Source organism: Ictalurus punctatus, chromosome 4 (genome assembly GCF_001660625.3).
Source record: "Ictalurus punctatus breed USDA103 chromosome 4, Coco_2.0, whole genome shotgun sequence".
Taxonomy (NCBI): Eukaryota; Metazoa; Chordata; class Actinopteri; order Siluriformes; family Ictaluridae; genus Ictalurus; species Ictalurus punctatus.
In genome coordinates this window covers 22119217-22136046 of record NC_071284.1, presented here as the reverse complement: position 1 = coordinate 22136046, position 16830 = coordinate 22119217, and the positions used below count along the sequence as shown (strand labels likewise).

The window sequence follows — 16830 nt, the reverse complement described above, 5'->3', positions numbered from 1 at the left end:
AATTTGCCTCAAAAGCTGTATTTTCAGATTCTGAAACACCTGAAGTGCAAGTTTGGTAAATGTCTGCACAAAGATTTTCAACTCCACACTTCTGATTCTTTTTACTCTTATGAGCATGAAATGTACTATATACCCTGGACTGGAAATTGCAGTTTTGAAAAGGACATTTCACGCTCTTAGTTTTGCAGATGAGTCTTTAAATGTGTGAAGTATTGAGTAATCCCTCAGATCTCTGAGAAAGCACAGAGATCACAGTTCAATTTAGAGGCTGCAGTACAGATCTGGACAGATCGTTTATGATCCCTGACCAAATGTTTCCTTAGAGCAAGTTCAGTTCTAAATGAACACACAGTCTTCATAGATGCAAGGTAGAGGACTGTTATATGCATGATGGCAGTGCTTGAGTTTGTAGTGCCTTATGATTGATTAGGTGATGTGAAACAGCAGAATTTGCAACTCCACTTCATTGGTCAGGGCCAAATAGCCTGCACTGCTTGTGGCAACTCGTACAAAAAAGTCCTTTAGAGCCATATCCTCAACCCAACAGGGAGTCACCCATTTTGATTTTTCTATTAAATTTTTGCTCAGATTTTGCCATTTCCAGGCCTCGTACTTTAACAAACTCCTCCCAGAGATTTAATCAGATCACCATCGTATATGGACAGTCTAATCTAAATGCCTTGGCAATGTTAAATTGCGATGCTTTTGAGTTTACATTGAAGAGCATGTCCGTGGCGGCCTGACCTAGTGCGATATGAAATGAATCACATTTTTGAGGCCTGAACATGCTTGAAAACTCATGAAACTTTGCACACACCTTAAAAGTGGAAAAAATTTACATCTGATACAGGTTTTAGAATTAAGTGTGGCAAAAAAGCGCCGTCTACAAAATTTCAATGAAGCAGCCCTCGTGCTATGTTTCACCTACACATAAGAAAATTGCTAGGCATATATAACATGTTAAAACATACAAAAAAGTCTCTTAGAGCCTTATCCGTAGCCCAACAGGAAGTCAGCCATTTTGCTATTTCTCTGCAATTCTTGCTCAGATTTAGCCATTTCCAGGTCTCATACTTTTAACAAACTCCTCCTAGAGATTTCATTGAATCGACATCATATTTAGTCAGTCTAATCTAAAGGCCTTGTTGATACTAAAGAGTGGGAGTGGCGGTCTGACATATTTCATATGTTTTGCCATGAAAAAGGAAATTGTTATAACTCAAACATACAATGTCCAATCTGCTCCAAACTTCATGTTTGATAAAAGTCCCGGCTTGAAGACATCTTCATGCCAATATTCAGTTATAGTCATAGTGCCACCTTCTGGCAGCAGGAAGCGACACTGTGATGCACTCCTATCAACATATTTAAATATGCTAGCAACATGCTTGAATCATGTTACACCATGATAGAAACACTTAGCTAAGTGCTAACGCATGCTATTAATGCCACAAAACAGAAAGTTATAACTCAAACATACAATGTTTAGTCTCCACCAAGCTTCACGTTTGATACGATTGATGTGTAGATATCTATGAATGAATTATCATTTGCAGGGAAGAAACAAAGAAACAAACAATGCTATTTAGTGTAGAAAGCACCACTGAAATAATTAAATGGGTCACTTAGAATATATGCTTGCATTTCAGTGTCGTCAAAAAAATAGCCACAACATAATAAATACACTTATTTGGTGTGTAATTTTTAATCTGGTGCTTTCAAAGGACACCTTGTTTGTGTGTAGGCAGAAGGATTTATTAGCAGTGAGCATTTTATTTCAGGTATGTCACTTATACACTCTCTCACTAAAATTGTGGGTGCTCGCATCTTCTTCGGTTGCTTTTTCGGTTTCTTCTTTGTCGGCAGGACAGTTTTGCACTTGAGCGTTTTATGTAACTTCAGCGGCTCTGGGCATGTGAATAAAAGCGCAAATCTTATTGGTTGACGCGGTGCATTACAAAAAAACGATGTTAGTGCCACACATTTTATGCCTGGGTGTGAACACTCCCATTGACAGCCACTGGGACATCAAACAGACCATTTTTCGCACTGCAATAATCGTCCAGGTGTGAACATGGCTTAATACCACTTCCAGCAGCAACCTTAGTTTTCCGCAGGTCTCCCATCCAGGTACTGGCCAGGCTCAACCCTGCTTAGATTCAGTGGGAAACTAGCCGAGAGCTGCAGGGTGATATGGTGCTATTATTATAGAATTGTGGGGGTGTGAGTAAAGGTGAAGTGATTGACGTTCACCTTTTTATTAGTACATTAATCTTGATATTGTGCGTGTGTCTGTTACCTGGTTTGAGGTCATGTGGATGATGAGATTCAAAATCTGCTTAGATTACAGACCTTGCTCTGCCTCTCTTTCTGCCTTCAGTACCCACAATGCCTCAGGAGCTGAGTAGTGTGGGGAGGTGTGCTGCCTTTCCTGCCAGTAGAAATGCTAAGGACAAAAGTAACAACACTTCTCTGCTGTCCAGAACAAAAGCTCACACACAGCCGATGACAAATGGATGGAACTCCCACTGCAATTCTATGAAAGACTCCGGTTACTCAGGTGAGACACCTGATATACACATCTTTGGGGAAACAATCTGAGTAGTAAGTTTAGATGATACTTAAGCTATCATTTTAAGCATAAAATATATTTTAAATATTCATATACCTGAATTAAGAAGGATAGACACTCAACCAACACATTATACTCTCTCCCTGACATGGACAATTTTGACAGGTACACAGGTGCTCACTGGTTAAGATCCTGCGACTGGGGTCAAAACAAAGTTCAGGAAAAAGTATCAGTTAGCATTTGGTGCTAACTGATAGCTCTGAATGTGTTTGGGATTGAGCCCTGTGTTTCACCTAAGAACACTGCATTTGTTGTTAAAAAGGATAAACCAACATGAAGACCATAGAGCTGTCTACTGGATAAATGCAAGCCATATTGAAACTGAGGAAAGAGGAAGCTGAGACAATTGATCGGAGCCATTGAATAAGCATTAGGCATAGCCAATGCAACAATTTGAAAAGTCCTTAAAAAGCAACAAAAAAAAACAAACACTGATGTACTGACAACCAGACAGCAAACGGGTTGCCAAGGAAAATCCCAATCCACCATTTGAAGAAGACTTTGCGAGCAGAAATATAGAGGCCACAAGATGCAAACCACTCATCACTAGTAAGAATTGGAAGGCCAAATGGAATTTGCAAAAAATACAAAGATGAGCCACAAAAGGTCTGGAACCTCTGGAATCTGCTCATGATCCAAAATATAGAAGCTGATCGGTCTAGCACAGTGGAGGTGGTGTCATGACTTTGGCTTGCATGGTTGCTTATGGAGCGGGCTCACTAATCTTTATTGAAGATATAACTGATGTTGGTAGCAACAGAACTAAGAAACATTGTCTTCTAATTTACAGAGAAATGCGTCCAATCTAATTGGGAGGAACTTCATCATGCTGTGGGTGGTTTGAAAAATTAAGGCTTTTTCCAGCAAAACTGTCAGTTTTTGAGACAAAACTGTCTCACTTCATGTATTTCTGCACACCTGTTTGGTGTTCCCCTAATTAGTTCCCCTATTTAAGTTCTGTGTTTTCCTTCCTTGGTTGCCAAGCATTATATGTGGTTGTGTGGTTACCATGAGTAGTTTTTGTGGTCATGTTGTATTTCCCTTCCCTTGCCCTGTCTTGCTATTGTCTAGTCCTTTCAAGTTTTTCTAGTTGTTTGTTTTTTTAGTTCATTTATCGTTAAAGACTGTCTCCACTTGCATCAGACTCCTTGGATTTGTGACAGAATGCTTGGCCATAGTCATAATTTCTTTAACAAAAAACTATGACAGAAAATATGTCAGCAAGCTTTTTTACATGACTAACACGAGACACTGATAAGATGACACCGATATCATTAAACACTAACTTCGACTATATCAACATGCAATATTGTTGACCAAAAAGAGAAGACTAAAATGTAGTTTAAAAAATATAAAACCTTTACCAAAATCATTGTCGTCACTCTCCACTCTGGCACCGGTAGAGATTTTGCTGTACTCAGGGGACCAGGACCTCCTAAGTTTTTGGATTCTTCAGGAGCTGCGCCTTAAGGGAAGTGCTGTCACATTCACCATGGACAAAATGCCCCCCACCACCAACCTGTTTTGTGTTCCCCTAATTAGTTATCCTATTTAAGTTTTCTATAGTTGCCAATCATTATATGTTGTTGTATGATTAACATGAGTAGTTTTTGTGTTCATGTTGTATTTCCATTGCCTTGCCCAGTCTTGCTTTTTAGTTCTTGTAGTAGCTTTTGTAATTTTTCTGTCTTGTTTATTTTTTTTGTTTTTGTTTTATCATTAAACACTGTCTGCTCTTGTGTCTGACTTTTTGGATTTGTGACAAAAGACACTCTGACAACCTTGAAAACCAAATGCAGTGAGAAGATGCCAACATAAGGTTAATTCATCTAGGCACGATTTGGTTGTCTTCTACACCTTCAGACTCCAGACATCACACAAAGGGGTTGGTGAATTTCCCATCATTCAGAAGAATTGAAGAAGAACTTCAGTTGAAAAATTGAATTACACCACAAGCATGTCTACAGTGAGGGGGAAAAAAGTATTTGATCCCCTGCTGATTTTGTACATTTGCCCACTGACAAAGAAATGATCATTGTATAATTTTAATGGTAGGTTTATTTGAACAGTGAGAGACAGAATAACAAAAAAATCCAGAAAAACGCATGTCAAAAATGTTATAAATTGATTTGCATTTTAATGAGGGGAAATATGTATTTGACCCCTCTGCAAAACATGACTTAGTACTTGGTGGCAAAACCCTTGTTGGCAATCACAGAGGTCCGACGTTTCTTGTAGTTGGCCTCCAGGTTTGCACACATCTCAGGAGGGATTTTGTCCCACTCCTCTTTGCAGGTCTTCTCCAAGTCATTAAGGTTTCGAGGCTGACGTTTGGCAACTCAAACTTTCAGCTCCCTCCACAGATTTTCTATGGGATTTAGGTCTGGAGACTGGCTAGGCCACTCCAGGACCTTAATGTGCTTCATCTTGAGCCACTCCTTTGTTGCCTTGGCCATGTGTTTTGGGTCATTGTCATGTTGGAATACCCATCCACGACCCATTTTCAATGCCCTGGCTGAGGGAAGGAGGTTCACACCCAAGATCTGATGGTACATGGCCCCGTCCATCGTCCCTTTGATGCGGTGAAGTTGTCCTGTCCTCTTAGCAGAAAAACACCCCCAAAGCATAACGTTTCCACCTCCATGTTTGACGGTGGGGATGGTGTTCTTGGGGTCATTCTCCAAACACGGCGAGTTGAGTTGATGCCAAAGAGCTCCATTTTGGTCTCATCTGACCACAACACTTTCACCCAGTTGTCCTCTGAATCATTCAGATGTTCATTGGCAAACTTCAGACGGGCATGTATATGTGCTTTCTTGAGCAGGGGGACCTTGCGGGCGCTGCAGGATTTCAGTCCTTCACGGCGTAGTGTGTTACCAATTGTTTTCTTGGTGACTATGGTCCCAGCTGCCTTGAGATCATTGACAAGATCCTCCCATGTAGTTCTGGGCTGATTCCTCACTGTTCTCATGATCATTGCAACTCCACGAGGTGAGATCTTGCATGGAGCCCCAGGCCGAGGGAGATTGACAGTTCTTTTGTATTTGTTCCATTTGCGAATAATCGCACCAACTGTTGTCACCTTCTCACCAAGCTGCTTGGCAATGGTCTTGTAGCCCATTCCAGACTTGTGTAGGTCTACAATCTTGTCCCTGACATCCTTGGAGAGCTCTTTGGTCTTGGCCATGGTGGAGAGTTTGGAATCTGATTGATTGATTGCTTCTGTGGACAGGTGTCTTTTATACAAGTAACAAGCTGAGATTAGGAGCACTCCCTTTAAGAGTGTGCTCCTAATCTCAGCTCGTTACCTGTATAAAAAACACCTGGGAGCCAGAAATCTTTCTGATTGAGAGGGGGTCAAATACTTATTTCCCTCATTAAAATGCAAATCAATTTATAACATTTTTGACATGCGTTTTTCTGGATTTTCTTCTTGTTATTCTGTCTCTCACTGTTCAAATAAACCTACCATTAAAATTATAGACTGATCATTTCTTTGTCAGTGGGCAAACGTACAAAATCAGCAGGGGATCAAATACTTCTTTCCCTCACTGTATATTCACTACACTGACCATTTCAAAATGAGCTGGATGATTGAAAACATTTAAAGACATGATTTCTGTCATTATTTCCTCCACAGATGCTGGGTCTGACTATCAGCAGACTGATGTAGATCAGCACATTACTGTAACTGAGTTGAGATGCCATAAATTTGACAGTATGGCAGATCAGGGGAACCACATCCTGGTATCTGGACAAGTAGAGTTCACTTCCATGTTTATCATCAAAAATATATTTTTAAAACAGGTGAGATCAATGGAGAGGATAGAGATTGATAGGAGAGTGGGGGCAATCAGATTGGGCAACATTAACTTTTCCACTTATCAAAATGCTAAGCCCATGTATGGCTGACAAGAAGAAATTGTTATATTTTTTCTGTCTTTCTGTCTCTCATTTTGAAGTCCAGACAGGCAGGACAGGATCAAGTCCTCCAGCCTTTGTGGGGATTGGAGGGCACTAACGCTCAAAGTAATCTTCTGTTGTTGCAGCAGCCTGGCACTGTCTCTCCACTCCATGTTCATACACTACTGCCACAAAGAGCTGAGAGTAAGAACAAAAAGAGCAAAAATGCGTACCTCCCCATCCTCAGTTCGTATCCCAGAATTGTTCCCAATCTTAACAAAAAAAAACGAGACAAACCCCCAACCAGCAGGGAGGGCAGTTCAGAGGAGCACAGACTGAGCAAGAGAGTGTGCACTGAAGAAACTAAAGAGGAAATATCTATCTCTACACAAGTGCCTGAGAAGCTTCCAAACAAGCAGCTGGAGAGCCACTTCCTGTCTCACTCTCATTCTGTCTTACATTCGCTCTCTTTTAGCAGTGACCTAGAACAGAGGAGTTCATGCCTCCCCCCTCCAGAACTAAACGTTATGGGGACATCAGCCTTCACAAGTCTTAGCTCATCATCTGTTTCCAGTTTAAAAACTCCATCTCTGTCCTTTCCATCTTTGTCTTCTTGTTCTGAACCTGCAGCACTTTTACTCCCCACCAGTAAGGTGTACCTTTCAGGAGGCTCAGTCCCAGACTCTACCAGTGGCTTGACTCGGCATCGCCGCTTCCTCAATACAGTGGAGATACTGAGCCAGTCAGGCCTGCTGGACATTACACTAAGAACACAGGAGTTGCTCCGTCAGAGTGCTGCCATAGAGCAAAATATTGCGCAGCTGCGTCAACATACACATATGCTATGCCAGGCTGTCCATGCAGATTCCAATGTGGCCACTTTGGAGAAAACATACAGAGTCATGGTTGAGTCTGGTTGCTATCCAAATCTCAGGAGCTTGCTTTTCATGGGCACTGATGATTGAGAGCTGGAGGCTGACAGCAGCTCCAGAATTTATGCCATGATCACCTACAGATGTTTGTTTAATAGGCAGGGAGAAGTTGTACATCCCTCCTCACTTCTCACCACTGAGCCAGTCAGAGATTTTCCATCAGCAGATCAGAACAACATTTGGCATGGAATGGTTGAAGGCGCATGAGAAGCACCTGCCTCAAAAAAACCTTCACATGCCTCCAGACAGCTCAAGTTGTGGGGTGGCTGTTGTAGAAACTTAGAGTAACACTCAGAGTCAGTCAAGTAGCATAATTCAAAACATACATACATACATACATACATACATACACCTGTGGATTGCTTGCCTGAGTCAGTGAGTGCTGTGGAGAAACATTTTATGTGGCATGTTTCAGCCACGGGCTTAACTGAGCAACTTCATGACAAGCCCTGTTTTTGTGTTTTCGCAGTTTATGGTATGTTGGGGTATTCACAAGCGTAGCATTTCCAGTATTTTGTTTTTTTCTTTAGTTTTACTTATTTTCAGATTGGAATTTCTATCCATTCACTTAGTATAATAATTTAATTTCATCTACATTAAATGGCACAGCCAAACCCAGATTTGCCAGCAGGAGACTCAGGAGAAATCCTAGTGGCCTGGCCTGTCTTGTGACTGAAACTGTCCTGTTCTTTGCCAAGTGGCTGGCAAATGCTGTAGTTCCTAGAAATTATGTTCTGTCCATATCATCAAATTCAAGCACATAGCTAATGTTATCTAATTAGGCTGTATTAACCCTTAAATGTATACCTCGAGTCGTTAGCAACCCTGGAAGTCTTTCAGTACCCTCCCCCTTGTTCATTTTTTCACATTAGACCTCCACCTTCTTAGTATTCTATTATACCTATTATCAACAATATAACAAGAAAAATGTAAAATTGTTGAATAATATGTTTTATAATTAATTAATTGTAAAAAGTTTATAGGGTCGCTACTGACGAGGTATGTAATAGTATATTTTTCTGCGCAACAATATTGAATCTCTCGGGGCTCAATAAGTGCAATTCTCTTTTATTCCACAAGGTGGGAATGTTTGGTAAACAATGAGGTAATGAGTCAATAATAATTATAAAGAATGTTACAAAACTTGACATGGTTCAGCAGTTTACTGCAGAACAAGTTTCTAATCAAATACTAGCATTGTTTGATGGTGGATCTGATGATGAAGCTGTCAGCCAGCAAACTATTGATTTTGATGATTATGAAAACGATAATAGCTCGAGAATGATCCAGATCCTGAATAAGAGCCAGATTCTGAATTTACCGGGGGACGCACAGAAGGTGCCACATTGGTCTATCATTGCCACATTGGCCTATCTATTACTTGATAATATTGTTTTTAGGCAGGCGCGTAACCTGGCCTGAGTATTGTAGGCTGTAGACTTGAAGATTTTTTCTTTAGCCTGAATAATTATCCACCTGGAGCGGTTTGTCACTATTTAACTGAATGTCAGTAAAAAGACGGTGGTGTTGTAATTTTATGTCTTCAGTGAATGCAGGCGAGACCAATCAGACAGGGTATACAGGAAAATACCTGGAAATACTCATGGCTGACAGCTCTCAATTCTGCCAAACATATATGTGGGGTTTTTTTTTTTTTTTTTGTCTTTTTTTTATACCAGTAAAGGGGTTGAAACAGCAACAACATCTGATGCTGAGCAGGAAAACAAGGTGTGTAAATGTCTATGAATTCCAGTTTACGTGAACATGATATGAGCAGAGCATAAATAAAATTATGTACTTTGCATGGCACTGTAGGAGCTACCTATTGCTTAGCTGTGCATTCCCTTGGCTAGCAACAAACTAGCCTAGTTATAAAAGTTTTATATTTTATCAGTCTGGTAGTCCTACAAACAGCGACAACACCCAAGGCAAGTTTTATGATAAATCCAACTTTTTCTGATCATGTCTCACATTAACAGCTAAGTTGGAGAAGAATCTGTGCTCAGCCCCGGAACGGTCCCTATTTTTAGCCATGTAAATTATACATTATAAAATTACTTTAATTATGAAAATATTACATATTGTAAAGTTTTTAATTTTGTTATGGTGACTGAAACAATTGAATGAAAATGCTACAATACGTTCACTATTTCAGTGCGTGAATTATAAGTGCGTAATTTTAAGTGTATATATTTTAATGTTTATTAACAAATAAAATGTCAAAATATAATAAAATATGCTGTATTTCATTATTTTGTAATTGTTAATTGAAAGGAAATTGTCTTATCATGTACTCTCTTATGTTATGAACTGCTATCAAATACCTATGATGAATGTATTCATTTAATTAACTTGTACTCATTGAATTACCTCTTTAAATAAGCTGATCAACTGCCATTTTTCTTATAGCTGGCACATGTATTTTCTGTGTCTTGAAAAGACTTATTTTCATAGTGTGCTGTGTGTTTTGTTTTGTCTATCTGGCTGGCACCTGCACCAGTAGAAACCGTCCACGCACTTCCATTATCAATGTGTACAATGTGTATAAATAGTTCTGTTTTGAATGAATAAACCGGAAGTCTCTGTAAACATTCATATGCGTCAGTGTGTGTGTTCATTCGGACACTCCAGGCGCCTGAACTCTGCAGTAAACCACACTTTCTAGCTCATAGCAGCACAGAACTAAAAGTTAATAAGTGTAGAATAGGCTGAAAGGGCTGACGGAGATCTGGAAGACACAATCTGAGATTTGGAGATACCTGAGATACATGGAAATCCAACAATTTGGTGTCAGAAGTGCGATTACTCCGGACCAGGTGAGTGTTTTGCTTTCCTCCCTGGTGCGGTGTAATTCCGAACCCATAATTACATAATTATAAATAAGTTGAGAGTGATTTATCTCTGTTTTGTCGATAATCTGTACTCTGGTCTATGATCCTCTGTAGTGTCATGCCTGCCTAATAATTGTATTTTATATTTGTAGAATAATTTTCAAAATTGTCTGTGTGGTTTGCCTTCGTGTGTTGTATTGTTTGTTTAGTATTATGGTGTTATTGTGCGTGTTGTTTTCCAAGTTATGGGAGGATCTCCGTCCAGCCTGGCTCTTCCGTCTCCTGGCATGACACCCAGAGATTGGATTGAGACCGTGTTGGGCAGCTTCAAATTATTTCACTCCGTTGCTCCTTTGAGCCTTGTGTATTTGCTCAGATCAAATGAATGATTTATGATTGGGAAGGTGATCTGGATTGGAATTATGAATATATGGCAAAATGTTATATGGGATGGCTTCGCCTACTCCCCTTATGGAACAAACATTATAATTTGAAGAACAAATTATCTAAAAAGTTCCATGTGAATGATGACACCTCGTGCACCACCACGTAGAACTAAAGTTTCAAGCCTAAATTCCAGCACCGCCGCTACTCCAATTTCAAAACAAACACCCACTCATGCTAAACCGCTCACACACAAAGCGCTAGCGTTAGCCACTGCTACTCCAGAGGGAGAACCAGATACCGATGATGGAGGAATTCGGGGAATTCGAGGAATTCAGCCAGACTCTCCGCCTGTTAGTGGAGCAGACTTACCTCCCCCTCTGCCCGAGCTCTTACAGCCAACTAATTTTGCCATGGCATGGCAGACAAAAGGGAAAGGAGGCTTTCATGTAGCCCCAGCTTCCCTATCTGATTTGACTTACTGCACTCAGGCTATTAATGTGTACGACCCTATAAAGGAACCTGTTAAATGGGTAAATGCACTCATGTCCTGTAGTGCTCATCTCCAATTGACCGGTCCTGATTATCGTTTCCTTATTAAAGGAAAAGATGAATATGATGAGGAGGGATTAGTAGAGGAAGTAACTGCCCTTAATACTCGACACGATAACATAGGAATTGATCTCACAGGAGGGGATAGCGACACTGAAACTCAGACAACCATCACAGGCACAGGTGAGAATAGAGTGACTAGCACCGTTAAAATAAAAAAGACCAAACCTTATATTGGGCTGAGAGAGATGTCATAGAAGTTAAGAATGACCTGCAATATCTCGCTACATTAAGCGGAGATCTGACACAAGTCACTGCTCTCATAACGGGAAAAGGTGAGATGGTACCAAAATTCTTAGAACGGTTCACAACCCAGTGGCGACATGTAGCGCTTATGAATTACAACTCAGGCTCTGCTAATGTGCCATTTGTTAATACTTTCCTGTCCTGCTATCCACCATGTGTTCAGCAGGCACTTAAAATGCATTGTACTGACCGTACTAGAATATCTGTCGCAGAATTCGCCGCTAAAGTTCGACAATTGCAAGCTGATGGTTTATTGAGTGACGCCTGTTTAAAGAATGTCGCAGCCATGATCAGTGAACCCACTGATGACACTGAGGTTAATGTGTCTGCTGTCTTTGAAACCTCAGGGAAACCTGAAGGAGCCAGTGGGTACGGGGTAAAAGGCCCATGTCATTATTGTAAGAAACCTGGCCACTGGGCTCGTGACTGTTATGCTAAAAAACGAGATCTGCAGCAAAAGAGAGGTCAAGGTGGCCGTGGTCGTGGTTTTATGGTAAGAGGTGGCCTGCAGTATTTTCCTGCACAATCTGTCCCATATTATCATCCTGGTCAGTATCAGCCCACTCCTCAGATGTATGGCCCACCTCCCGGTGCTTCAGGGAGGGCGAGGTCCAAATCAAACCATCAATCAGATACGTTTCCACCACCACCACCTCCTCCTGTACAGCAGGATTATTATTACCACAATCAATAGGGATGCCCACAGAGCTCTTGTGACCCAGTATGCCGATCATACTTAAATGTAGATTTAATTCTCCACAGATCAAAAAATTACCCATGATTGAATTAAGTGTTGCTGATGTCGTGTATGATTTTCTTTTGGATACCGGCGCTACTTTGTCTTTGATTGGAAAATTGTACACTGGGCCGTTAACCCCAAAGTCTGTGAGTTCTGTAGGAATAGAAGGGGTTGTGACTGAACAGTATCTTACACCATCTTTGCATTTGTTTCCATGTTTGGATCCTGAATTAATTTTCACGCATGAATTTGTAAACATGCAGGAGTGTCCGTTTAATCTCTTAGGACGTGACTTAATGAGCAAACTGCATCTCACACTTGCATTCTCGGGCTCTAAATTGGTGGTATCTACACCTCTGCTGGCAGAAATGGCAATAAACCATTCTAAATCAGCTATCCGATGTGTCACTCTCTCTGTTTTCTCACACTGAATCCTCAGACCCAAGGTTACAGTCTCTGCCTAACTCTAAGTCATCAGGACGAAGTGGGACATGTGCAATGTGTTTCTTATCAGGCTAAGTCAGAACATTCTAATCCTGTGCATGTAAAACAATATCCTTTGTCTGAATAGAAAGCCCTTGGTATTGATGTTATTGTTAATTCTCTATTACAGCAAGGTGTTCTGAAGCCCTGTGTGAGTCAGTATAACACCCCTGTCAATCCTGTTTGTAAGCCTGATGGAACATGGAGATTCACACATGACCTCAGGCGAATAAATGAGGTTGTAATACCGATTTCACCTGTTGTTCCGGATGTGTCTAATATTATTACATGTATCCCTTCACACCATGTGTGGTTCAGCATGGTGGATCTGTGTTCCGCCTTTTTCAATGTAAGTGTAGCCGAGGAGACCCAGTCACTGTTTGCATTTACGCACATGGGACGCCAGCTGACCTGGACACACCTGCCACAGGGCTATGTTGACTCCCCTGTGGTGTTCTCCCGTGTGGTAAGAGACTCTTTGCAAGATCTCAATGTCACAGACGACGCCCGTGTTCTGCAATACGTGGACGATCTTCTTATTACAGCTAAGTCAGACGCTTCCTGCTGGACGGCAACCTTGAGACTGCTGGAGCATCTGGCTCACAAAGGATTCAAGGTGTCACGTACAAAATTGCAACTATGTAAACCAGAAGTCAAATATTTGAGTTTTCTCTTATCACAAGGACAGAGAAGGCTGTTGGACAACTGGATATAAGTTGTGATGACTTCACAGCCGCCCGCTACAGAACAGGCTGTGTTGGCCTTCCTGGGACTGAGTAATTACTGCAGACAATGGATATCTGATTGTTCCTATTACGATAAGCAGCTCAGGGCTATCGTAGAACATTCAGATCCACTTTTGACTCCTGTAACACATACACCTGTGACTGTTTCTGCATTTAAACATTTAAAAACTGCTTTATGTTCCTCTCCAGCACTGGGTCTGCCCAACTACACAAAATCTTTCCATCTGTATACCCATGAACACTCTTGAGTGGCCTCGGGTGTTCTGGCACACGAGCATGGGGGTGGTTTTCGTCCCTGTGCCTATCTCTCCAAAACACTGGATTCCGTGGCTGCTGGACTCCCTGGCTGACTGCGTGCAGTGGCTGGGAGTGCTGTTTTGGTAGCAGATGCTAAACGATTGGTCTTGTCACACCCTTTGGTGTTGCACACGGCCCACCAGGTGAAAAGGGTATTATCCAATATTGAAACACAACACATGACGGCTCAGCGCAGAAGTGGTTATGAAACTATTCTCAGTGCTACCGCAAATTTGACCATTAAATGCTCCACCGCTCTTGACACAATTGTTCATGCTCTACACCGTCTGCTAAATTCACAGGATGACACCATTCCTTTACCTGAAAATCATGATTGTTTAAAAGAAATTGTTTCTTCGTGTAGCATTCGATCTGATCTGTCTGATACTCCTTTGTTTAACAATAGGTATGTTTTTGTCAATGGATCGTGTTCTAAACCCGTGGATGGAGTTTTCCTGTGTGGTTATGCAGTTTGTACACTACCAGATGTGGTAATTGAAGCACATTCATTGCCATTTAATTCAGCTCAAGCAGCAGAGCTTTTTGCTCTCACTCGTGCGTGCACAATATTTGAAGGTCAAAGAATCACTATCTTTACAGACTCGCGCTAGGCCTTTGGTGTAGCTCATGATTTTGGAAGGATTTGGCAACAGCGAGGTTTTAAATCCGCGTGTGGTAAACCAATCTCACATTCCACTCTGGTCGACAATCTAATCTCTTCCTGTGCTAAACCAACAGCTCTCGCGATCGTCAAAACAAAGGCGCATCTAACTGGCAACACTGTAGAGGTACGTGGGAACACGCTAGCTGATAGAAATGCAAAACTGGCGGCTAGGTCACAATCACCTTGTCCTTTTTTAATGTCTAACGTTGTTCATTTTTATACTAGTGCTTTGTTGCCGGGGGTGGATTTTGCCCTTATGCAATCACATGCAACCCCTGAGGATTCCATGGCATCTGGTTTGATAAAGTAGGTCGTCTCTGCATTCCCACCGCTAGTGCACTTTTTCTAATACGCGAGTTTCACGGTGTCTCACATCGTTCTCTATCAGGAGTGGTGTTTGATACGACCTCCAAATTTTGTAAACGTGACTTACGTCCTCAAGTAAAGACACATCTCTCACGATGTTTGATAGGTCTACAAAACAACGCCACTGGTTCTGCTGTAAAGCACGATGCATTGTCACCTCTGCATGTGCCTTTTTTGTGTCTGCAGGTCGATTTTACCCATATGCCAACCTTTGGACCGCATAGAATGTTGTTGGTCATTGTAGATCGTTTCTCTAAATGGGTTGAGGCCTTTCCATGCGCGAGGGAAAATGCTAAAACTGTTGTCAGGATTTTGGTGAAAGAAATCATACCGCGCTTCAGTGTACCTTTGCAAATTGACTCAGATAAAGGCACTGCTTTTACATCACAAGTAACTCAATGGCTTTGTGACTATTTAGCTATTGACTGGAAATTTCAAATACCGTACCACCCACAGTTGTTAGGTGTAGTTGAGCGTATGAATCGCATTCTGAAAGACCGTCTGAGCAAAGCAATGCAGCAGCAAAGGAGTACTCCTTGGCCTGACCTTTTACCTGCCGTTCTTACTGAAATTCGAATGACGCCATCTAAAACCACAGGCCTTTCACCCTTTGAGGTGTTATTCGATAGACCATACCCCACGGCTTGGAAAATGTCTACTAACCTTTCTCAGTCTGCAGGAAATGGTGTTGATATTCATCTAGACAAATATGTGTCTAAATTTCTTGATGTGTTACAGGAAAAACATGAATGTGTACGTGCTAAATTACCGTTGCCCTCACAGAGTCCCACACATACTTTTGTTCCAGGTGACCAGGTGCTGCTGTGGGTTCCCAAGTGGAACAAACAACTAAGGGAGCCTAAATATGAGGGTCCGTATGAGGTAGGGATGCACCGAAATGAAAATTCTTGGCCGAAGCCCAAACCGAATATAATGAAAAACTTGGCCAAAGGCCAAAACCAAACACTTTTTTTTGTTGTTGCATTTTTTTCAATTTATTTAGCCATTTTTTTCACCATTGCATAAATTAAATAGTCAAAATGTGCTTTTTACTATTTTGTCTTGCTTTTCAAAGAAAAAAAATCTATTACACAAACTACAATTTCAAAATATTTATTTAAAACTGAACATTTTTTTTCATTCCAGCAGGCATAGGCTACCAACAAGGCACAATATAACTTTAAATAAATAAACGAGTAAAATAAAAATATTTTTATGTGGTCATCTTTGAGCCCCCCTTGAATAGCTTATGTTGGGCCTATAACTGACTGCTGAAAGAATGTAACACTCGATTTGGATTTGTCTGCCTGCCCTTAAATAAATACGTCTTTACCTGCTTCCGTACTCCACTCCCTTACGTCTTGCGATGTGACAGAATACTCCGGAACAGAAACAAAAAAGTAAACATCCAAAGAGCACGTAGTTCATGCACGTAGCCCGTGCATGCGCGCGCCCCCTCATCAAGGTTGTGACATTTGCGTGTCTCACTCTGGTTGCTAGGCTATTTGGTCGAGTCATCAAACATGCCATTGTTCGGTCAAATTTATTCGGCATTTTCACTTATTCGGCCGAACACTGAAAATGTTTTTTTTGCTATTTTCGGCAGAATAATTTCGGTTGCTGAACATTCGGTGCATCCCTAGTATGAGGTTGTAGCTGTTACTAGAACTGCAGTTATGACCTCAGAAGGACCGATCTGGAGACATGCAATTTGGTAAAAAGCTGTTAACAAATGAGCTCTGTCCATTCTATTTTTCCTCCACCTATTCTCTATGACAGGTTGCCCATTCGGGACCGTACCTGTACCCCTGACGAGGTCTGAACATCTGTGAACATGTCTACAAAGGAAGGAAGTCCTGTCCTGCTGGCTGACCCAACTCACACTTTACACATATACATATAGTTTTTCCTGTATTAGCTCTAAACACAAAACCAATAACATGTTTTTACATTATTGTCTTTTTCTGTTCCTGTTACTGTGTGTATTTATGCCCC

General features: G+C 41.2%; 1 protein-coding gene across 1 annotated transcript in view; it reads left to right on the top strand.

Moving 5' to 3' along the window:
• si:ch211-132b12.7 (CiPC domain-containing protein) overlaps positions 1 to 16592 on the top strand; it is a 26606-nt gene extending 10014 nt beyond the window's left edge. Inside the window, exons 4-7 of the mRNA XM_053678240.1 lie at positions 2381 to 2560; positions 4036 to 4173; positions 6231 to 6439; positions 6595 to 16592. Coding sequence (XP_053534215.1) covers positions 2381 to 2560; positions 4036 to 4173; positions 6231 to 6439; positions 6595 to 7500 — 1433 coding nt within the window. The 3' untranslated portion in view covers positions 7501 to 16592. The remainder of the gene's footprint in view (positions 1 to 2380; positions 2561 to 4035; positions 4174 to 6230; positions 6440 to 6594) is intronic.
• Positions 16593 to 16830: the final 238 nt, after the last annotated feature.